The sequence below is a fragment of the Protopterus annectens genome, chromosome 11.part0 (assembly GCF_019279795.1).
Source record: "Protopterus annectens isolate FY-2018-M chromosome 11.part0, PAN1.0, whole genome shotgun sequence".
NCBI classification, from domain to species: domain Eukaryota; kingdom Metazoa; phylum Chordata; order Ceratodontiformes; family Protopteridae; genus Protopterus; species Protopterus annectens.
In genome coordinates this window covers 1,308,899,733-1,308,923,927 of record NC_056745.1, presented here as the reverse complement: position 1 = coordinate 1,308,923,927, position 24,195 = coordinate 1,308,899,733, and the positions used below count along the sequence as shown (strand labels likewise).

Sequence of the window (24,195 nt, the reverse complement as noted above, 5' to 3'; positions counted from 1 at the left end):
ATTGGGAAATGAGAGTTTGGACTTGTTTCAAAGCCTCTGCCCATTGATTTGGAGGCAAGTCTGGGTACTCTCTTGGAATTGGGAGTTCACTGAAGGAGAATTTGTATCCCTGAAAAACTGTCTAAGACCCACTGGTCCTTTGTTACAGAAAGCCAATTTTCTTTGCAGAGGTAGAGCCTTTCTCTTAGTTTTTGGCAGTGAAAAGAGGGCAGAGGGGAGAGAGGGAGTCATTTAGAGCTTTTGCCATAGAGGGATGGCTTAGAACTCCCTGCCTTTAAAGTGGAAGAGGTCCACTGTTTGGTTCTCTGCTGTCCCTGGGATAGGAGTCTGGGTGGTCTGTCCCTGCAGGGCTTACCTTGCCCCTGTCTGCTAGATGCAGGAAAGGACCAGTGTTTAGAGGGAAAATCCCTGCTGAACCTAGGAGGCTGTACCTAAAGGAAATTTTACTGTTTGCATACATTTTGCTTAGTCTTCCATCTTTTTAAGCACCTCTTTTGCTTTTGCTCCAAATAAGCTGTCCTTATCCAAGAGTGCATCAAGTAACTTAGAATTGACATGATCAGGGAGAGGTTGTTCCTTCAACCATGCAGGTCTCCTAATGACGAATCCTGACATTATTGCCCTGCTTGAGGCTTCTAGGGCGTCATATCCACAGTGTAATGAGTGTTTAGCCACTTGACAAGTAGAGTGTAGTAAATCTAACGTTTTCGAATTGGCACAGTCAGGAACATTTGAAATCTTTTGCTTTAATAGTTTTAAAGTGTGTTGATATTTTAACATGTGGAAACTGACAGTTGATTGCTCTGATAGCTAAAGTTGCAGAGGTGTATACTTTTTTACCCCATCTGTCCAGAGCTCTGGAGTCCTTGTCTGAGGGAGTAGGATTCTTTGCAGAACTAGCCTTAGCTCCTTTTGGTCCCTGTATAATGACCTCCGGGTCTGCAGCAGGATTTCTGTACAGGTATTTGTGAGAATCTGGTACTCTGCAATACCTGTTAGGTTTTCTGGGAGCAAGTGGGAGGGCATCAGGAGCTAAACTGGATTCATGGAAGACATCATCAACCATCTCCAAGATTGGAGGGATGGCCAAGGGTCTATGCTGGGGCAGGTCTAGAAACTGTCCGAGTCTTTTCTTAGACTGAGGGAAGTCTTGGGATTCTCCAAGTGTAAATGTTCCCTGAGGGTGTGAAAGGTTTCCCCAAAGGAAATATCTTCTGGGGGGAGGTGGAAGGAATGGATTTCCTCTGCATCTGAATCCTCAAACAGTCACAGGTTATTGTCCCTCTTCAAAATCTGAATAATCAGACTCCTCAGAATCCCGTTTGGTCAGTGTTTCAGGAGAAAGGTCTCTCTTCCTTTTAGAAGATGGGGCCAGACTACCCCTGATAAGGCACTCTGCCATTTTAAGCATTTGAGCTTGGGGTGATGGAGCAGGAGTAAAATGGTGGCTAGAGGTAACTTTCTTAGGAGTGGCCTTGCCTCTAGGCCTAAGGGTATCCATCGGTCTAAGAGAAACTGTAGTCGGAGTAGAAGATGTTATTTTTTGTCTAGAATCGGTAGTGCAGAAGACCTCCTTGGAAGCCGGTGCCTGCGTCGCGGCTCCAGACCAAACAGAGGCAGAGACAACCAAAGGCTCAGAAGATGAAGATTTCTGCAGCATACCGAACTCCAAAAGGGTCTCAAGTAGAGGCCTGCGAAGGTACCAAATCGGGCATCAGGGGCTGCTAAGGCGCCTCACTGAATTCTGGAGAACGGATGACCTGCTTAGAGGTAGAATTGTTGGAAGGCTTAGCCTTGTGTGGTATGTCTCTATCTTTATCCTTACATTTTTTCGGAATATTTATGGATTGCTGGCTGACAGATGCCATTTCGGAATGCGAAGACGGAAGATGAAAATATCTGGCTACAATAAGAGCTCTACGACGAATGGTTCTTCCATTAAAGAGGGCAAAGAACTGGCAAAGTATAGTTTTGTACCTACCATAAATGTAGATGTTTGACTGTTCACACTGCTGCAGTCATTACACTTGGGTTATCCTGCCATCAGGCGGTCCCGCAGTCGGCCAGAGTTCCAAAGTCTTAGTCCCGCGTTGGCTGCTGTTGCTTCTTCCCTGACGTCAGTGCGCCAGGGGTATACAAGATGCAGCCGACACCATTTTCTACAGTTTTTCTTGCCCCAGATGTCAGGTGCCCCCAAGTAGGTAGGCAATACATATTACTAATAAAAAATATACATATAAAATAAGAACAATATCTTCAGTTAGAAGCAAAAACACCACAAAGGTTGCATAGGATAGAAAGGTATAGATAAGTCCAGTTAGGTCAGAGGGGATGGAGGGAGGGTAATCTGGACTGCAGCAGTGTGAACACTCGAACATCTACATTTATGGTAGTTACAAAACTGTACTATGTTCATCGTGTTACACTGCTGCAGTCATTAGACTTGGGTAGAATCCCAAAGCTAGGGTTGGGTGGCTGGTCTATAAAGAGTTAGGATTGGCTATGAGGCCCTGCAGAACTGCAGTGGCAAATCCTGCTCTGGATTTAGAGTAAAGAGGCAGGTGGTAATGCTTGGTATAGGTGTGCACTGAACTCCAAGTTGCAGCCTCCAAACTTTCCTTGGTAGGTACTCCTCTGAGAAAGGCTGTTGAAGTGGCTGTTGCCCTGGTGGAATGTGGCCTAATGTTATTTGGGACTGATTTTCCATGGTGTGTGTAGCAGTACCGAATACAGTGTCCTATCCATTTGGATATAGTCTGCTTTGAGATAGCCTTGCCCTGTGATCCTGCAGCATATGCTACAAACAGTTGCTCAGTTTTCCTGAAAGCTTTTGTTTTGTCCAAGTAGAAGCATAGCTGCCTGTGTACGTCCAAAGAATGCAGACATTTCTCCCCTTTATTCTGGGGGTTTGGATAAAAAGTTGGCAAATGGATGGTTTGGTTAAGAGCCACACTAGATACCAACTATGGCATAAAGGTAGGGTTTGTTCTTAAAGAAACCCTGTCCTGATGAAAAATTATAAAAGGTTCCTCTGCCATTAATACCTGTAGCTCTGAGACTCTTCGTGCTGAAGTTACTGCCAGGAGCAGAGCTGTTTTCCATGATCAAAATTTTAGATCAGCTGTATTGGCTGGCTCAAAAGGTGGCAGGGTCAGTTTTTCCAAAACAAAATTGAGGTCCCAAGTTGGTGTTGGTGCTCTCCGGGGCGGTCTTATGTTTTTAGCCCCTCTGAGATACTGTTTTAGCAAGGGATGAGAGAATAAAGGAGGATCCGTGCTGTAATGTGCTGAAATGGCAGAGGCGTGGATCTTAATTGATGAGAAGGATAGGCCTCTGTCAAGCATCTCAGTTAAGTATTGCCTGGCTGTGGGTAGGGTAAAAGGCTGACCCTTGTTTAGGTGACATGCCTGTGCCCACCATCGAAACACGTGCTGTAGGCAGGGAATCACTGGTATTACAGCTTCTAAACTGTGAGAATGTTGAGTCCAAACACTTTTTAGGTACCATTGTAATTTTCTCATATGCAGTCTGGCATATGGTATTAGTAGTATGCAGGATGCCACGAATCCCAGGGCCTGCAGAATTTTTCTTGCAGGGAGATGGGACTTTTTTGCCAGTAATTGAAAATATTGAGTTAGTTGAACTTGTTTGTCTGGTGTGAGGTAAGCCATCTGGGCCATTGTATTTAAGCTGGCAGCCAGGAATATAATCTGTTGTGAGGGCACTAGTTTTGACTTCTTTTCGTTTACTGTGTACCCTAGAGAAATTAGCAACCTTTTTACAAATGCCAGATGCTGTAGAAGAATGTCCTTTGTCTCTGCTTGAATGAGGCAGTCGTCCAGGTATGGATATATTTTAATTCCTTTTTGTCTGCAAAATGCAATTACTGGTGCCAGGCACTTTGTGAAGACCCTGGGCACAGTAGATGAGCCAAAGGGCAGTGCAGAGAATTGGTAGTGCATTGTACCAGCTTTGAATCTGAGGTATATTCTACAATTTTGTCTGATAGGGACATTCAGGTATGCCTCTTTGTGGTCCAGAGTAACAAGCCAAGCCTTCTTGCCCAGCATGGGTAGAAGCTGCTGTAATGTCAACATTTTGAATTTCGGAATATCCAGGCAAGTATTTAGAATTGAAAGGTCTAGTATGGGCCTCCAGGCCTTGTCCTTTCTGGGGACCAGGAAGAGTCTTGAGTAAAATCCTTGTCCTTGTTGTGGTACTTTTTGAATAGCTCTCATGTCCATGAGGGCTGAAATTTGTTTTTGTGCCTCTGCCCATTGGTTTTGGTGCAGGTCTGGCATTCCTTTTAACCTTGGTAAAGTATGAAAGTGGAACCTGTAACCTTGAGACACAATATTCAGAACCCATTTGTCTTGGGTGATTGTTTGCCAGTTTTGAGAAAAAAGTGCTAGTTTTCCCCCTAAGGGGGCTTCCAAAAGGGAAGTGCTTGGCGTACCAAGGGGAAAGTCGTTGTGACTGTTTCCTGTAAGGTTGAGACTTGTCCTCACCCCCTTTTGGGGTTGAGGTGCCCACTTTCATCATCTGTTTGAGCCTTGGGGATGAGATCTGCCTCTTGGGCATCTGTATCTGCCTCTCTGTGGCCTGTCTGACACTGGAAAGGGCCAATTATTTGTTGGCCAATTTCTGCTAAATCGAGGTGGCTGTACCTGTAAGAAATCCTTGACTGTTTGCATAGATTTAGCTTTATCCTCCATTTTCTTTAACACCTCTTCTGCCTTAACACCAAACAAGGTATCATGCTGTAAAGGAGCATCCAATAATTTTGCCTTAACGTGATCGGGTAAACTCTGTTCTTTTAACCAAGCATGTCTTCGAATCACAGAACCTGTAACTGCGGCTCTACAAGAAGCCTCTAAAGAATCAAAACCACATTGCAGAGTATGTTTTCCCACCTGTTTAACTGCATGCAATAAATCCTGCATTTCTTTGCAATCAGGAGCTTCTGAGCTTGCAAGCATTTTCTGTTTTAACTGAGCCATTAAATATTGTTGGTACTTAAGCACGTGAAACTGGCAATTTAAAGCCTTTACTGCTAAAGTTGCAGAAGTGTATACTTTCTTCCCCCATCTATCCAAAGCTCTGGAATCTCTGTCAGAGGGATTTTTTTGCAATGGAAGCCTTAACCCCTTTTGGACCCTGGGAAATAGTTTCTGGATGAGCAGAAGGGTTTTTATAAAGAAACTTGTGAGAGTCAGGGACTCTATAATACCTATCTGGCTTGGCTGGTGCAGGGGGCAAAGAACCAGGAGATAAGCTGGATTCAGAGAATACATCATCCACAATATCTAGCCCAGGCGGAAAAAACAGGGGCCTGTGCTGAGGCAATAAAAGGTAATCCCTGAGCCTTTTCTTAGATTCTGAGTAATCCTGGCTTTCCCAATGGAAATGCTCCCTCATGGTATGTAAAGTTTCCCCAAAGGAATAATTCTCAGGAGGAGAGGCTGAAGGGATAGATTCTTCAGCATAAGAGTCCTCATAGGGGGATAGAGTGTATCCCTGGTCTGAAGAGGAATCAGAGGAAATGGAAACCTGATCAGAGGCATCATAGTCTGTATCCTGCCTAGGCCTTTTCTCAGGAGGGGGATGGGAAACCCTGATTAGAGTAATGAGGTCTTCGGCCATTTTAAGCATCTGTTCCTTAGGCATGGAGGACTGTCCAGGAGAATGCCGTACTTGCTTCTTTGTCTTTAAGGGTACTTTTGTCTTGGCTGTTGCTTTAATGGTAAGTTGTGAAGGTCTGAAAACACCCTCAGAAGCCGATGCCTGCTCAGTGGCTCCGGACCCATCTGAGGGATTAGTTTCCGTAGGCCCAATACCTTGAGTTTCCAGAGTCCTAGTTGTCTCCCCGTGGGAGTCGGAGGTGGCCTGTGGCTCTGAGGTAGCAGGTGTCAGGGGCTGCAAAAGCGCCTCACTGAGAACCGGCGAACCAGCGACTGGCCTAGAAGAGGTTTTGTCGTCGGTTGTGGACCTCGGATGCTTGTCTTTATCCTTGTCTTTGCGTTTTTTGAGTATTGCGGTCGTCGATTGATCCGACGGCATAGTATAATTGAACCTTCAGCCAAAGTAGTGCAAAGCAAAATCAAAACGTCTTTTTATAGTGCGTTTGTTAAATCTAGCACAAAACCGACAACTAGTGACGTCGTGATCAAGGCCTAGGCATGGAATACAGTAAGAGTGGAAGTCCTTATGAAGTATTTGCTTCCCACAAGAAACACAATTATTACCTTTTTCTGACATCGGTCTGAGGCAAGAAAAAAGTTTCCCCAATGGGGTACTTAGCTTTATTGAAGACTTCGGATCTGAAATTCGACTTCGAAAATCTCAGGAGTCGGCCGACCGGCACTTGCGAACTGCTTCTGCTTCGGGCACCGCGCAGCAAGAAAGACTGAAGAAAATGGCGTCGGATGTACCTTGTATACCCCTGGCGCATTGACGTCAGGGAAGAAGCGACAGCAACAGACGCCGGACTAAGACTTTGGAACTCTGGCCGACTGCGGGACCGCCTGACGGCAGGATAACCCAAGTGTAATGACTGCAGCAGTGTAACACGAACATCAGGGGACATCGGTGTCTGGGCCTAAACAAGTGATGCAGTATGAATTGAAGTCTTGATGTGGTATTTGCTTTCCACAGGCAAGACAATTAACTTTTTTGGACATCAGTTAGTGCAAGAAAAAAGGGTCCCCAACAGGGTACTTAGCTTTAGACGTTTTCAGCTGTAATTCAAACTCTGGTAGCGACCGACCGGCACACTTGCGAACTGCTTCTGCTATGGGCTCCACGGCAACAAAAACTGATGTACTGGCGTCAGTTGCCTTTCCTTTATAGCACTGATGACGTGACGTCAGACAGCAAGCGACAGCAGCTGACGCAGGAAAACATAGACTCTGGTATTCGGTCCGGCCGAGGGCTACCACAGCAGGGATAACCCACAAGTGATGACGGCAACAGTGAAACACAAAGAACATCTTATACGGAATGTCTCTAAGTCTGCTGACAGAAAAACACAAACCATGTCAAGACAAAGGCATGAAAAGGTTTTAAGCTACCTTCCCATACGTATACCTTGTTATCTATACTGATGAGGTATTTGCTTTCCACAGGTAAGAGAATTAACTTTTTTGGACATTGGTTAGTGCAAGAAAAAAGGATCCCCAACAGGGTACTTATTTTAGACGTTTTCAGCTGTAATTCAAACTCTGGTAGCGACCGACCAGCACACTTTTGAACTGCTTCTGAGATCAAATAAAAATATACTTGTTACCCACCTTTCTTAACTAGTATAGTCCAGTTTTCAGGTTATTGCTGAATCCAAGGCTGACTTACAAGTTTCTGTGTTGCCCATACCTTACTTGGATAGAAGGAAGTTTCTCTGTTCACCTGTGAGAGAGGGGAACTTTGAGCAGTCTATCTTGTCCCTGGACGAGTGGTTTCAGCCCAGAAGTTAGTAGTTTATTGGCCATTTTGGGTTAACTTCTATCTGCTCTATTTTCTGGAAAAAAATATATATATACTTTTTCACACCTTTCAACTAGTATAGTCCAATTTTTAGGTTATTGCTGAATCCAGGGCTATGTTACAAGTTTCTGTGTTGCCCATACCTTACTTGGATAGAAGGAAGTTTTTCTGTTCACCTGTGAGAGAGTTGAGCTTTGGAGCAGCCTATCTGTCCCTGGAGGAGTGGTTTCAGCCCAGAGGTTAGTAGTTTACCGGCCATTTTGGGCCAATTCCTATCTCTTTCACTTCCCTGCTATAAAAACCGCATTTGTGCAATTTTGTGCACCGGGCAGTGCCATTTAGCTAGAGTTAAACTATTCTGGGCTCCACGAAGTCTACTCTTCAATTTTTCCCTTGGAACTAGACAAACCTTCAACTTTAGCACTCGACCATTCATTTCACAGTCAAGCACTTACTTAAAACTCATAGCAAGTGCTAATTAACCCTAGCAATAGACCCCCCCTATACTGTCCGGAAGGACAAGGCTCTCTATTCGTCCCCACCAGCCAATCAGAAAAACAGCTTACTCTATCTATTCAGGCATGTCCAAAGAGCACTTTCCGGTGTACTTTCCAGTCCAACTGGTGAATCTGGGCATTTTGAGGCAATGTTACAACTACCTCATAAACACAGACAACCCTCTCCTCCTACCACCAAACACTAATATATGCAAGAGATGCAATTATACAGCCAAACTGAAGGCAAAGCTCTCTCAACTCAAGACTGGAACTGACAGTCAAGAGGAGAAGGGTAATACTTGCAACACACCACCAGTCTCACATAGACTTAATAAACCAACACAGGCAAATAACACACATGAATACATGAAAACATACCCGGAGGCTCTAAATAAAAATCTGCAAAAGCAACAGAGACCTCCAAAGCAGACCTCCAAGCAACCTCCAAGCAACCTCCACACCCCATCACAGACCATGAAACGCATACTTCACATAAACCGTGTGCCACGCAATCACAGCCCTTAACGCAAAATAACATACCCAACACACTAGTAATAGGCGACTCTATAGTCAGGCACGCTGATGTCTCACTAACTAGACTGGACAAGGAGAAGGTTGCAATTAGCTGCCTGTCGGGTGCCAGGATCTGCCACATAACACTAGCACTCAGGTCACTCCAGAACAAGTACAAATACAGCTCTGTCACTGTCCATGTTGGTGTGAATGACCTGAGACGTACCTCCCTGGACTACATGAAAAAGAGACATGGAAGAGTGCTCTGATCATGTAGCCCAGGCCGGTATGACCCTTACCCTGAGTAGCATCCTACCCTCACCAAGAATGACGCCACAGTATAAAGACAAAATGATAAATTTCAACAATTGGCTAAGTTTCTGGTGTCATTCAAAGGGGATCCAGTATCTGTCCGCCTGCGATGACATGCTCGACAAGCCACGTTGCTTCGCAAGAGATGGCTTGCACCTGTCACCCTTAGGCTTTTGAATACTGGCCAAGGCTCTTGCCGCCCCCATAGTGCCTTTTTTAGGCAAGGCTCAAAAGACAAACCCTCCATCATAAACAGCAGAAGTAACCAAAAACTGAGGGTAATGCTACTCAACGCCAGAAGTCTAAACCTCAAAATGCATGCACTCGAGGCACTCCTCAGTATGGAGAGTATGGACATCTGTGCAGTAACAGAAACCTGGCTTAAGGTTCCTGAGAGCACCCCAGCACTACCAGGCTATAACTCATACCATACCTTTCGGCCACAGAACCAGGACCGAAACACAAAAGGCAGGGGTGTATCCATATTATATTATAATATGTCATTGGGGGTTCCTACTGGGGTAGTATAGAACTATTTACGTTATTTAGATGATATTTTTATTCTATGGACAGGTACGGAGGGTGACATCCCTAAATTTATAGATTATCTAAATTCTAGTACCCATTTTTTGGATTTTAAGTATCAGTATAATAAGAATTCCATAAATTTTTTGGATACAACAATTTCAAAAGAAAAAGAAGGATTTAAATCTTTGGTATATAGAAAAAAGACTTTTTGTAATGATTATTTACACTTCGAAAATTAACACCCGTTGGGACAAAAAATTAGTATAGTTAAAGGACAAACCATTAGGGTGGCCCGGATGACTTCTTGTCAAGAAGATTTAGTTAGAGAATTTAATACTATTTCCAATATGTTTTTAGAGAGGGGTTATCCACAAAAGTTTTTAGATAATATTCTTCACGAAATATACAATCAATGGGGGATTAAATACAAACCTTTACTTGGTGCTTGTTCAGACGAGGAAGTTCAGAAAAGTGGAAATGAAAATAGTCCTAGATTAGAAAATTTTAGTAAGGCTTGTATTTTATAATACAACATGAATACTAAATTGATTCGGGAAGCGTTTGAGAAAAACTGGAACATTTTTAGGACTAAGAAGGAAATTTTAGAGAAAGTAGGTAATAAACATAGGTTTATCAACAAAGTGGGTTACAATGTTAAACAGTTATTGGAATATAGAATAGACAATACCAGTAAAGTTATACAAGGAACTAAGCAATGTGGCATGTGTGCACATTGTTCATATATAATTAAGGAATATAGTATAGTTCTAAACAACAATATTAAGAGTAAAATAATTTTCAAAAAGGGTAATTGTAACACAAGAGGAGTGGTTTACTTGGCTTGGTGTACCTCAAGCGGACATTTTTATGTAGGTAAAACTGAACGTATGTTAAAAAAATAGAATATACGAACACCTAAATGATATAAAAAAAATCAAAAAAATTACTAATGCTTTATATACAGACATTCTATTGTTTGTGAGAAGTTTGAAATATTTGTGTTCGGTATTCTGGAAATAGTATATATTAACCCCAGAGGGGGTGACTGGAAGAATACCCTAAAAAAGAAAGAGTCAGTGGCAATTTAGATTGGCAGCTATGTTTATACCAGGTTTAAATGACTATGTATCTTTGGCACCTATGTTGTTGGAAAGAGCTAATAGAACGTAATTTCATTTGATTCCTTATACAGTGTGAATTTGACATACAATTTAATTTAATTAGATATACATGTTATAGAAACAAGTTGATGCACTTTATATACATATTGATGCATTTTATGAAGATATAATATAATTTATATATACTTTTTATATGAATTTAATAGTTGTGTAGTATTGCATCATATTATGTGAAACAGAATTTTTATCATATTGAAGTTTATATTGGTTTGAATTTTACGAAATTTTATGACTATATTTCTTTAAATTCATTAATTGTGATGTCATGACATTTTTAGTATTTAAATGTTATTAATTGAGTAGTTCTGTTTCCATTTCTGATGAAGTCTCCCTCGGAGATGAAAGCACTTAAACGTCATTATTAAAGTGTTCCTTATTTCAACTAATTGAGTGTATCCATAAGTTTTGCACAGTTTTCGGCTTATTTTTTGTTTTGTGTATCCATACTCATCAAGGATACCCACACCTCCAGGTTAGAGGCGCAGCACAATGCATCAGAGATCATCCATGTGCAACTAACAACGGGCAAAACTACCATCCAAATTGTAGCTTGCTACAGATCACGCACCACGGCCCAGGACCCCCATTCCGCATTTCTGGAGACACTGGGAAATATGAAGGTCCTACCAAACACCCTAATACTGGGTGATTTCAATTACTCAAACATAAGCTGGGAGAACTACTCAAGTACTAACTCCCTTGCCCAACGCTTCCTAGAATTTATAAACTCGAACGCACTGGATCATGTGGTCAACACCCCCACCAGAGGGAACAACATATTGGACCTGGTCATCATCAACATGGGCGACCGGTGTTCCACACCGGAGGTCAATCCCTCGCTGGTTAGATCAAACCATAGACTAATCACTCTGGATATCCACATTCTGCCCCCACCCCCAATCAAGGAAACCACCATGAAAAACTTTTCAAAAGCAAACTTCACGTTACTTAAGACTGATGTGGAAAGGTTCACAGCCCCCATGCTAAAGGACAATGCTGTCCAAGCTGCTGAAACCTTTACAAAGGCACTCTATGAGCATCTGCAGGAATGCATGGATTGTGCTATTCCAAGTAAAACCAAGACTCACTCCTCCAAGAAAAGGAAACCAGTCTGGTGGACCCTTGCCATAAACAAGCTATACAACAGAAGAAGGAAACTAGTACAGAAAAGAGTAAAATCCCAAGAAAGAAAGACATCCCTAATCAGTATCAGCAAGAAACTACGATCCCTCATTAAATCATCAAAGGCTAGTTTCGAAAGAAAAATTGCCAATGACTCCAAAGATAACCACAAAGTGTTCTTTGGCTATGTCAAGAACCTAAGTGGAAACTCTCAGATCTGCTCTAAGTTAGTACAGAATGGCACAAAATACACTGAACCAACTGATATTGCCAACATTCTGGCAGACAGGTTTAGTGCAAACTTCACCCTCCTCTCACCCCGTAAAGGGCCCATAACCATACCAGAAGAATGTAGGGCCCCATCAATCACCGACACACAGGTTAAAACAGCCCTATCCAAAGCTAAAAACACAGCTTCAGTGGGACCGGACGGTGTCCCAGGCTGTGTCTTACAAGAGCTCCCAAATGAACTAACCCCTCACCTAAACACAATGTTCAAACTCAGCCTCTCTACAGGCTACGTACCCACACAGAGTGGCGAAGAGCAACAGTTATCCCGCTCCACAAAGGTGGAGCTTCAATGGACCCCGGGAACTATCGCCCTATAAGCCTGACAAGCCTGGTCTGCAGGGCTATGGAACGCATCATCATGGAACTCATTAACAGAGACATTGGGAACCTCCAAACATTGGACCCTACCCAGTTCAGCCTAGTTAAGGGCAGAATATGCCTCCTACACCTGGTGGATTTCTTTGAGACAGTTACCAAGGCATTAGACGAGGGAAAGGAGTACCACACAGCCTACCTAGACCTCGCAAAGGCTTTCAACACCTTTCCCCGTTCTAGTATTACAGACAAGCTCACCAGCTTGAACATAAACCCCTGCGTCACGAGATGGGTTGACTACTGGCTCATGGATAGAACACACATGGTGAGAGAGTTGCAGGCTCTACGTCCGACTCTAAACCGGTTACAAGTGGCGTCCCCTAGGGCTCAGTCCTGGGACCCCTCCTGTTCGGTATATACTTCTCAGAGGTACAGGCAAGCATAGGAGAACTATGGCTGACCAAGTTCGCAGATGACTGCACACTAGGTGCCATAACTGATTCTCCGGCTGACACAGACACCCTCCAGATGGGTCTCACTGGAATGGATACCTGATGTCAAAATCATGGCCTTAAACTAAATGCAAAAAAGTGCATAGTCATCCCCTTTGGAAAAAACAAAGTACCCACAAACTACCACATAGGTGGCAGTCCCCTAACTACAGAAAATGTAATAAGGGATCTGGGGACCCAAGTAGATAGTACTCTCTCCTTTGATAATCATATTGCCAAGGTGGTTAGAAAATCCTTCTATGTGGCCCACCTAATCACAAAAGGGTTCACATCTAGAACAAAAGAGGTTATTGTGCCTTTCTACTCATCATTTAGACCCATCACAGAATACAACGCCCCATTTGGGAAGTACCTTACAAGACACCTACAACAGCTGGAAAGACCACAAAAGTACCTCACCTAGAGGATTACTGGCCTCAAACAGATGCCCTATGCAGCCAGACTCAAGAAACTCCAGCTGTACTCGGTTGCATACTGCTTACTCAGAGGTGATCTCTGCCTGACATACAAGGCCATGTCCAACCCAGAATTGATGGACATGCTCCACCTAAAAAAACAAAACAAATCCCGGAGAGCCACACGCTCTAGAGATATAAACCTCACCACAACGATAAATAGGGCATGCTGGAGGGATAGATTCCTATCCCAGAGACTCCCCATGCTTTGGAACAGGATTCCAATATACATCAGGCAGAGCCCCTCACTAACACTCAAGAGAAACCTTGACGGGTGGATGGAAAACAGAAAATTTACCCCGGGGATCACTGCAGTGGCTCTGCTGGACAGTGGCACAGGGAACTAATGGCTCGGCTGGAGAGAGGCACAGGGAACTAATCTAAGGGGGTGGCAAAAGCCAACACATTCTGGCTAGGCTTATAAATGCCCTTGGGCAGATAGGTTCATAGGTAAGTACTAGGCTATCTGTTTACTTCTTTCGGCCTTGGAAACATGTTTTAATCTCAGTTTGAGAATGCTGTGAATTTTGTATGACCCAAACAATTTTCCTGAATTTTAAGATATAAAAGAGTTGCATATGAGCACACAGTCGAATCTCTCTTACTATGAGATATTCCAGTATCACGATACTTTAAAATAATGTGGGTGCATGCATCCAGAATCTCTGACAGTCTGTGTTTTGAATTAAACTGCTGCATGATATATGCTAACAAGTGTTCCTTTTCATTTCCGTTAACATTAATGCATTACTCATGTTTTACAATTTCATGCATTGCAGTTTTACTTATATTTCTGAATGTTCGTCTACTACTATCTATAAAGCTGCACTGACTTAATTCTATAACATTTAATAAGCTCGACAATCTTCTTGTTATAACTGTTATGAACCTTGAAATCAAGATTCAGAATGGATATTGGTCTACACAATCTTGGGTCCACAAGATCTTTTCCGTCTTTGATACTACTGTCATCATAGCCTTCTCGTGTGTCTATGAGATTTACCACACACACACACACACACACACACACACACACACACATACACACACACACACACTCCGCACCTCATTAAATGATCCAAACTAAAATGGTATCATCTCTTCTGATTGGTAATGGAATTCCATGCAAACCAGGTAATTTTCCTGTTGCCCGTTTCCAGACAGATTCCTTCATTTCTTCCATGGCAACTTAAGCATCTAAATTTTCTCCTCCACTGCTGATCCTGTCTTCACCTTAGCAAATGATCCTGCAAGAGGCACTTCTACTATCTCGACTACCTTGCTCTACTCTGCTATAGCTTGCTTCCCCCCCCTTTTTTTTTGAGAATTTGTAGAATTTCCTTTTTTCTCTCTACTTCCTTTTTTAAGGGGCAAAGGTACACTGCCCTTCAATTTCTCTCGACCTGACTAGCTTACTGATATATATATATATATATATATATATATATATTTTTTTTTTTTTGCAACTTTCATCAACCTCCAAGATCTCGGACTCTAGCTAACTACCAGTTGCAATACTGGTAGCCCACTCCCAACCAAATCCATTGTCCAACGTTGCTACTGCTGTTTGGTCTTGCTGCAGACAAATTATTTAATACAGTCAGTTAAGGATGTCATGAGAAGGACACTGCAGCATTTTCATTCCTTGATAGAAAAATAAAGTTGAGGAGGAGGATATATGAAGGGTTAGAGGCAAAACAAGCTGTGTTTACCTGCTTTACATTTGGGAGTTATTTGCAAGCAGACAAAACAAAGAATTCCCAAATTCAAGTTATGGTAAATCAAATTTAAAAGAGGAAGTTGCTATCAGTGATACTGTGAGGTACTGATATATATACACACAGATAGATACATACAGATACAGTAGATATAGATAGATATAGTTTATTGGCAAATAAATATTTACACTAAGTCATATACTTACACATTTCAAAGAGGTGCTTGATTTTGAAGTACATCACTCATTTTGCTTCATGTTTTGGCTCTGTTCCTCATAATATATTGTATTTACTGGTAAATCACCAAGGATTACTGTCGGGCAATAATGCCAAACATGACAATTTCTTGTTTGTTCTTCTTCTTTCTGCCTTTTCCCGGTTAGGGGTCACCACAGTGGATCACTTGTCCACTCATGACTGACAGTGGAGTTTTACAGTGTCGAGTTGCCAGCCCGGCGCACACACATATGCACTCACACCTAGGGCCAATTTAGAGTGCCCAATGCACCTACAGCATGTCTTTGGGATGTGGAAGGAAACCTTAGCACCCAGAGGAAACTAACAAAATCACAGGGAAGACATGCAAACTCCACATAGAAGGCACCCCAGACAAGGTCTGAACCGGTGAACCTCTTGCTGTGAGGCGGCAACGCTAACCACTACACCACCGCGGTTGTTATTGGTCAGAAAAAAGAAAGTTAAACAAAACTGGTTTTCTATTAATGTCAACGTAAATTAGAGTACTGTTTAAAAATGTCCTTAATTTTAGGCCTTTGTCTCAGTTACTGCTTGGCTCTGTCCTTGATTATTGAGCAAAGACATTTAGAGTTATGGTGGATAACTCACTGAGGATTACATTCAGTCAAAAATGCCAGACACTGGAGTTCCATGCTTCTTGCAACTAAAAATTAGATCAACGTAAAAAAAATGCTGGTGTGTGTCATGTATTTGGGCAGAAGGGTATGACCCAACGGCTGTTCTTTGCTTAATATTCTGACTTTGCAAAGAATAATATCATCTGTGTGAAACATCTTGGAATGCTTTAATTTGTGGCTCCTGTTTCCATAGAACAAAGCTAAAATGGGCCATCATTTTATTACAATCAAACAACTGAAGTGCGTACAGATGAAGCAGTAACTCCTGAGAGAAGGTGAGAGCTGTAGAAATCACTTGACCCTCTAGCTTTTTCATTTTAAACAACTATCTGGTATTACAAGATGAGCATCTGTCTGCATGATTAATGCAATCTGTGCAAAGCAACATGAATACTTTAATGCGTGGCTGCTCTATGTTTGGCACAGAACTAATAAAACTGATGCCCAATACATGGCTGGCATTTATCACAAACATCTGAAATGCACACAGAAGTTTAGCAGTTCGTAGAAAATAACTGATCTTCCCGTTTTTGTCATTTTAAACAGTATATGGCTTTCAAATACTAATGTGCATCTGGAGCAACCTGTAAAAAGTAACTGATCCCTTTGTTGTTGGCAAAGTTCAAGCAGTACGCTCGTTTTTTTTTTTTTTTGTTTTTGTCCCACTCTGACACAAGAGGTATACAGTCAGTGGCAGTCAACTGGTGGGTAGGGGTGAGGAAGCATCTTGTATACAAGCATGAGAGCAGTAACTTGAAACACATGACTGCGGTAATCTGTGATTTTACTATAATCCAATTAACACCAGAAGGGGATACATGAAAAAGGGTGTCATATATTATATACATACATGATGTACATATCCTTGTGCCGTCTTCAGGTGAAAGCAATCAATCCTGAGAGTTCTAAGCATTCCTTACTGAGTGAAATGCAAAACATAAAGGTAAAGTGGCAAGCAGATCAGTGAAAAATAAAGTCTGAAATTATGGGAAGTGAATAAGAGATCGCAATCTCTCTAGAGGCCTTTAACACTAACGCATTTAAAAGAACAGTGCACAATTTAGTTTTATTACCAACTAGTACAGAAAAGTTGTGTGAGAACTTACCATAACCATAGATGTCCCTTCTCCTCCATGTTGCAGTATTCTGCATATGGTTTTACCCCTCTAGTCTTGCGTACATACAGCCAGTATCCGAAAGCTTTCAGTCCCTCCTAGGTGTGCGAGACGTCAGGTCTAGACCAGCATACGTGGGCCAGAAAACTGACAGCATGCACCAGCCCTCAGGACTGAAGGTCCTAGTCGGAGTCGGTCCTAATAAGGCAATGCTAAGTCACTGCTATCCAGAGGGAGAAATATAGCTGATAAGAGGGGAAGGAGGGAGGGTAGAAATACTGCGACAAGGAAGAGAAGGACATCTATGGTTATGGTAGGTTCTTACACAACTTTTCTATGTCCTTCTATTCCCATGTTGCAGTATTCTGGATATGGGTGGAGTGCCAAAGCTCGCCAACAAAGTATGGTTGGTATGGAAGCAGATTCCAGGAACCTATGGAGGACAGCCTTAGTGAACCTTGCCCTGGACCTAGAGATGTGGTCTAGTTTGTAGTGTCAGGTGAAGGTATGAACTGAAGACCAAGTGGCTGCCTCCAGGATAAAATAAGGTGTCCAGGCACTTGAAGAAAGCTCCTGAGGATGCCATGGCTCTAGTGGAGTGGGCTCTTACTGTACCCTGAAGTGATTTACCATGGTGATGGTAACAGAGGGTAATGGCCTTGGAGATCTAAGCTGAAATAGTCTGTTTAGACACAGCCTTCCCTAGTGCTCTAGGGTGGAAAGATATGAAACGTTGGTAAGACTTTCTGATAGACTTAATGCTGTGGAGGTACAATCTAATTTGTCTGTGAACATCCAGGGAAAGAAGTATTCTTTCGCTTCTTCCTTGTGGGTTTGGATAAAAAACAGGTAAGTGGATGGCCTGATTGAGAAACGGTCATTGACTACCTTGGGCATGAAAGATGGATTTGTTCAGAGGGTAACCCTGTCCTTTTAAAAGACGAGAAAGGGAGGGATAGCCATCAGTGCCTGGAGCTCTGATACCCTTCTAGCTGAAGTGATGGCCACAAGGACGACTATCTTCCAGGTGCAAAGCTTTAGGGAAGCTTGATCGGCAGGCTCAAAGGGTGGCAGTGTAAGTTTCTCCAGCACACAGTTCAGATCCCAAGGAGGAGGAGATTTCCTGGGGGGGGGGGGGGTCTGAGATGTAAGACCCTTTTGAGGAAGTTTTTTGAAGGGAGCCTGGATGCAAGGGTAGATCCATGGGAAGGCATGCAGAGACAGCAGACAGGTGTGCCTTAATAGATGAGTAGGCCAAGCCGGTCTGAAGTAACTCTCACAAATAAGACAGCACCAGGGGGACGTTGGTGGTGAGCAGATCCAGATGCTTATTTTGACACCAAGTAATGAACCTTTTCCATATAGATAGGTATGATTTTCTAGTGTTAGGTTTTCTGGCCTCCTGCAGGACACTGAGTACATCCTCACTGTAAAGGTGTCTGTATGGGATCAGAAGCCTATCCGCTACAGGGTCAGGTATGGCAGCTGCCACTGTGGGTGGATTAGAGAGCTCTTGCGCTGTGTGAGAAGGTCCACTCTGTGAGGTAACTTGTGGAGAGTGCCCTTGAACAACTGAAGTAGTAAAGGGAACCAGTGCTGTCAATGGCCAGTAGGGAGTCACAAGCAAGATTTTTCGGACTGTCCTGCTGAATCCGTAGCAGGACACTCTGAATGAGAGGAAAGGGGGGGGGGAATACATAAAGGTATTTCTCCTTCCATGAGATAATGAAGGCATCTGTTGCCAATGCCTATGGGTCTGGTGTCCTGGTGCAATATCCAGGAAGTTGCCTGTTGTTGGCAGAGGCAAACAGGTCTATTTGAGGTGTACCCCATCTGTAGACCATGTCCAGGAAGATATACCTGTGAAGCATCCATTTGTGATTGCTGGTGCTGGTTCTGCTCAAAAAATTTGCTTGGGAGTTGTGGAGAGAGGGAATGTATGCTGCTTCCAGGGTAATTCCCTGGGAAGTGGCTACTTCCCACACTAGTATAAGAAGTCTGCATACTAGGTAGGACTTGGTCCCTCCTTGTTTTTTTAATATACCACAGAACTGTGGTGTTCTCTGTGTAGATCAGGAGAGGTCCCTTCTGAAGGGAAGGAATGAATGCCTGAAGAGCTAGGAGGATTACCCTCATTTCTCTGGCACTGATGTGTTCTGTTTTCTGCCTGCATGTCCATAGCCCTTGAACTTTTCAATAGCCGAGAGTTGCCCCCACTACAGGTCTGAGACGTCTGTATGCATAACCTGAGAAGGTAGAGGTGGTTGGAGGGGGAGTCCTGCGTTGAGATTAATCTGGCCAACCACCATAAGATCTCCTGTTTTAGGCATGGAAGCAAGGGCACAATGTGTTCCAGTGGGTGGTTGTGCTGCTTCCAGACACAGCGTAGGTACCACTGCAGTTCTCATGTGTAACTGAGCTAGGGGTAGCACACGGAAATGGTAGCTGCTATGCAAGCCAGCAGCTTGAGATACTACCTTGTAGTCAGATGAGGGGAGAGTAGAATCCCTTGCAGGTGCTCTGTAAGAAAACTCACCTTTGCTGGGGGCAGGTATGCCTCCATCAAGTCTGTATGGATTCTGCACCCTAAGAGCACAATGCCTTGGGTCGGTGTGAGGTTGGACTTTGGGAAGTTTATTTGGAACCCAAGAGCCTGTAGGAGAGACGCCATGAACTGGATATTTGTTAGGAGTGTTTTTTGGCTGGCAGCCTGTAAAAGCTTGTCGTCCAGGTATGGGAATATTTGTATCCCTTTCGTCCTGCAAAAGGCCATTACCAGAGCCAGGCATTTCGCGAAGACTCTGGGTGCAGTTGAAAGTCAAAAGACAAAGCAGAAAACTGCAAATGTGAGATTTCCACTAAGAATCTTAAGTATTTTCAGTGTGTGGGTCTTATGGAAATGTGTAAGTAGGCATCGCTGATGTCTAATGTAGCTAGGAAGCTTTTGTACATAAGAGGGAATAGTACTGGCAGGGTCAGCATTGTGAAAGTTGGCAACTTTAAGAAAGGAATGAGCCTTGAAAGGTCTAGGATGGGTCTCCATGGCCTTTTTCTGAGAACCAAGAAAATCCTTGAGTAGAACCCTTTTCCAAATTGGGAAGGAGGAATTTTTTCTATAGTGCTCTGGTTTAAAAGGGACTGTAGCATTAGTAGCAGGAGGGGCAGTTGGTGAGCAGGAGGTCGTGGCTTGCCTAGACTTACTGCAGAGGTTATCAATGACAGGAAGTAACCATCATGGAGGAGAGAAGACCCACTTGTCTACGGTGACCGGATTCCAAACCGGAAGGGCAATGGGAAAGGCGAGCAGACAATGGGATGGAAGCAGCTAGTGGGAGAGGCAGGATTGGCAGGTAGTCAGACACTACCTGCCCTGAAAGGGTGTCCTTTGACTAGAGGAGGAAGGTGCTCTAGCTGAAGGATTTTTCTTTCTTGCTTGCATGCGTCTAGTTTCAGGAACAGGATTGGAATGTTTTCTGATGAACTGTGTTTTTGCAGGACAGTGCCTGTAAAATTTATGTACAGAGGAAACTAGCAGATGCTTAACATCCTAAATCTCTTTTCCTTTTTGTTGCAGGGATTAGAAAAGATGTGCTACTTTTGAGCCAAATAAGGCAGCATTGTCAAGTGGTGCATCATTGAGCTTAGCTCTGAAATCATCTGGCAGGGGCTGCAAGTGCAGCCAGTAGTATCTGCGAAGCGCAGAAGCTGAAGCTGCTGACCTTGCTGTGGATTCTGCAGCATCATAGCTACATTTAATTGAATGCCTGGTGACTTGGGATACAAGGGCCAGCAGAATAGACATAGACTGATTTGGCTGCGGTGTCTGAAATGTCCAACAGTTTGGTGGCAGAGTCTAGAAGAGACGGGGCATACTTGCCATATGACTCTGGTAATTAGTAGCTCTAAATGCCAAAGTGTAAGAAGTATAAATCTTTTGCCTAGCTTTTCCGTAGTTTTACTGTCTTTGTCACCAGGAAGGATGGTGGTGGTAGGCAGGAGTTTGGAAGCTTTGTCTGTGGAGACAGAAATGGTAGTTGGATCTGCATGAGGGCGCTTAATCAAGTGTTTAGCTAAATCTGGGACTTTGTACAGCCTGCTCGAGGAGCAGGAGGTTGCGAGTCCAGACTGCGAGATGCAGAAGAAAAGGCACCTAAAAAGGCAGGCAGTATAGGAGGAATGGCCGAAGGGCTTGGTGTTTCCATCTGAATGAGGTCATAGTACCTTTTATTTTATTTCAGACATGTCTGTGGATTCCCATTTGAAATGATCATTTTACGAGTAGTTTCACAAAAGGTCAAGTCTTTAACAGGGGAATCTGAGTCTATAGATTCTTCCTCTGGGGAGCTATATCCCAAGGGAGAAGAGAGTTGTGAATTATAAGACAGGAAATCATCTGAGGAATATGAACAGATGTCCTCTTCCCTAGGAACGGTCTCTGCAGGTTGAGGCCTAGGACTAAGAAAATGAGAAGATGCAGGAGCAGAAGCAGCTGATATAGGCCTCAGGGCCATGAATGCTGAGAAAAGGCTTTGGCTAAAGGCCTGCCAGTCTGGAATACTTTCTGCTGGCTGAGAGATATGCTTCCTTTTTTCTCTCCTCTTGAGAGTCGCAATGGGCATCTGTTTGGGAGCGGGTGTCAAAGTCTGAGGCAGGGAGTCAGAAGGTTCCCCTGAACAAGCTGCTTCCCCCTGGTGTCCAAAACTCTCACCGGAATAGCCTCTGTGGATGTGCTCTCGCTCATTGGTAGCACAACTTCCTCAGAAGTAGCCGCGACATCCAGTGTGGCGGATCCGAGTCTGGATCCTAAGGCCAAGCCAATGTCGGCCACAGGCTGTGGACAGGCCAGAAGAGGCTCAGCAAGTGATACAGGCCAGATCCGGTCTTTTTTGGCAGTTCAGAGGCAACATCCAATGAGCCCTCCATACGCAAAGCAAGTTGTTTTAGATGTTGGCTCTCCAAGTAAAAACTGAGTGCATGCAAACGAGTGCGCAACATTTTCGGAACGAACGTCTGACAAACAGGGCAGGCCTTATAATCATGTGACCATCCAAGACAGAACAAACACTTATCGTGGGTGTCTTCATGAGGGATACGACGGCCGCACTGACACTTACCCTTTCTGGATGACACGAGAAGGCAGCAATACAAAAGCAAAAATTGAAAAGGTCCCCAACAGGGTACTTGGCTTGAAACTTGGATAGGTTGTCAGCAAAAGCAGAAACACTTGGCATACGACTGGTGGCTGGAAAGTTCAGAGGGCTGGTGCGTGCAGACGTCACTTATGATCCACATACTCTCGTCTAGACCTAAGGTCTCGCGCACCTAGGAGGGACTGAAAATTTTTGGATACTGGCCATAGGTACGCGATACTAGAAGGGAAAACCCATATGCAGAATACTGCAACATAGGAATAGGAGGACATGGATGAAATAACCAAATACATAAGAAGCACAAGATATAGGCAGAAAGAGGGGAATATATATACTTGTTTTTAATTCCTTACTTGTCTAGATCTTCCCGTGCTACAGCCATGTGGTAAGCCATTTCCAGTGACAGTACACCCTGGAAAAGATGTTCTGCAAGATCTGTGTGTGCATCCACATTTTCAACAGCATACAGAGCACAGCAAACACAATCAGAAGCAGTTTCATGAAGGTTGGTAGGTGTCTCATCCTGTTGCTGCAAAATAAGAGTAAGAGATTAAAGACAGTAATAAATAGGTATTAAAAGAGACAGATGCCAGTTGAAATTAGCTCATTCTCTGCCTTGAATATAGATACTCTGCATTACATTAAATGTCACATATTCATACATTTATATTCTTGTAGCTTTTGCTGCTGAAATATACCTTACATATTTTAGCTCGAGTGAAGCAGATGAATTTTTATTGCATTTATACATAAAATTGTATATGTAATCTAAACCGGTAAATGAGTAACTAAACATTGCGTGTGTATATTTTTACACACACACACACACACACACATTGTGGAGTTTATCAGATTTAAGCTGCAGTATAAATCAGTTTATGAAATCTTTGTCCCAGGTGAAACCTGCTTTTATTTCAATGGAGGAGGCATATGATGCCCTCCAGGTGAGTACACACAGTCCAGTCTATGTGAAACGGAATTATTTAATGTTTACAGGTAAAACAAATGACAAATTTGACTAGAAACAAAGTCCAACCCCCCACCCACCCACACACACTAGTAACTAAAATTTTCTAATAATAACTAGTTAAAACACGTTTCATTGCTGTATTACAAGAATCAGACCTGTATTTTTTCATGCCACGAGATTATCCTATTCCCAAATCACGTACTCAGGAAGCACAGAAGTAAGACTTTGAACCTTTAATTCATAAAGCTAGAAAAATACATCCTTGAGATAGAGCTTCTACTCCACTCTGGTTGACATGCATGTCAGGGTAGTGTTATTTTCATATTAAGTACCTATTAAAATAATTTGCATTACTTTCTTCTAAAATATCTGTTGCCATTTTGTAGCATTATTTCCACTGCATGTAAACATTACTACCTTTGTTAATTCTGATCAAACTACCTCATGCAGTTGTATCGAACAATGGTGGTAGAATGCAATGGACTTCGGCACTGTGAAGTGTTTCCGTGTGTGTGTGTGTGTGTATGTGCACACACACATCTATACAAGCACACACAGCTACACATATACACACGCACACACACAGCTACACATATACACACGCACACAGCTATACATATATATATATATATATATATATATATATATATATATATATATATACACGTAAATATTCACACACACAGCGCTATACATGCGCACATCTACACACACATACACACACACACACACCTATACACACACACACTGTACATACAAACACACAACTATACATACACACACATCTATATACATACACACACACACCTATGCATATACACACACACACCTATGCATATACACACACACACACACACACACCTATGCATATACACACACACACACACACACACCTATACATATACACAGACACACGCACACACACACACACATCTATACCTATACACACACACCTATACATATACACACACACCTATACATATACACACACCTATACATACACACACACACACACACCTATACATATACACACACACACACCTATACATATACACACACACACACACACCTATACATATACACACACACACACCTATACATATACACACACACACACACACTATACATACACAAAAATCTATACACAGACATCAAAAAAAAT

At 43.0% G+C, this 24,195-nt stretch overlaps 1 protein-coding gene across 1 annotated transcript in view; it reads right to left on the bottom strand.

Moving 5' to 3' along the window:
- The window catches only part of TNPO3 (transportin 3), a 2,808,908-nt gene that overhangs the window by 2,240,473 nt on the left and 544,240 nt on the right, over positions 1–24,195 (bottom strand). Inside the window, exon 5 of the mRNA XM_044088630.1 lies at positions 22,417–22,592. Within this exon, the coding sequence (XP_043944565.1) occupies positions 22,417–22,592 (176 nt within the window). The remainder of the gene's footprint in view (positions 1–22,416; positions 22,593–24,195) is intronic.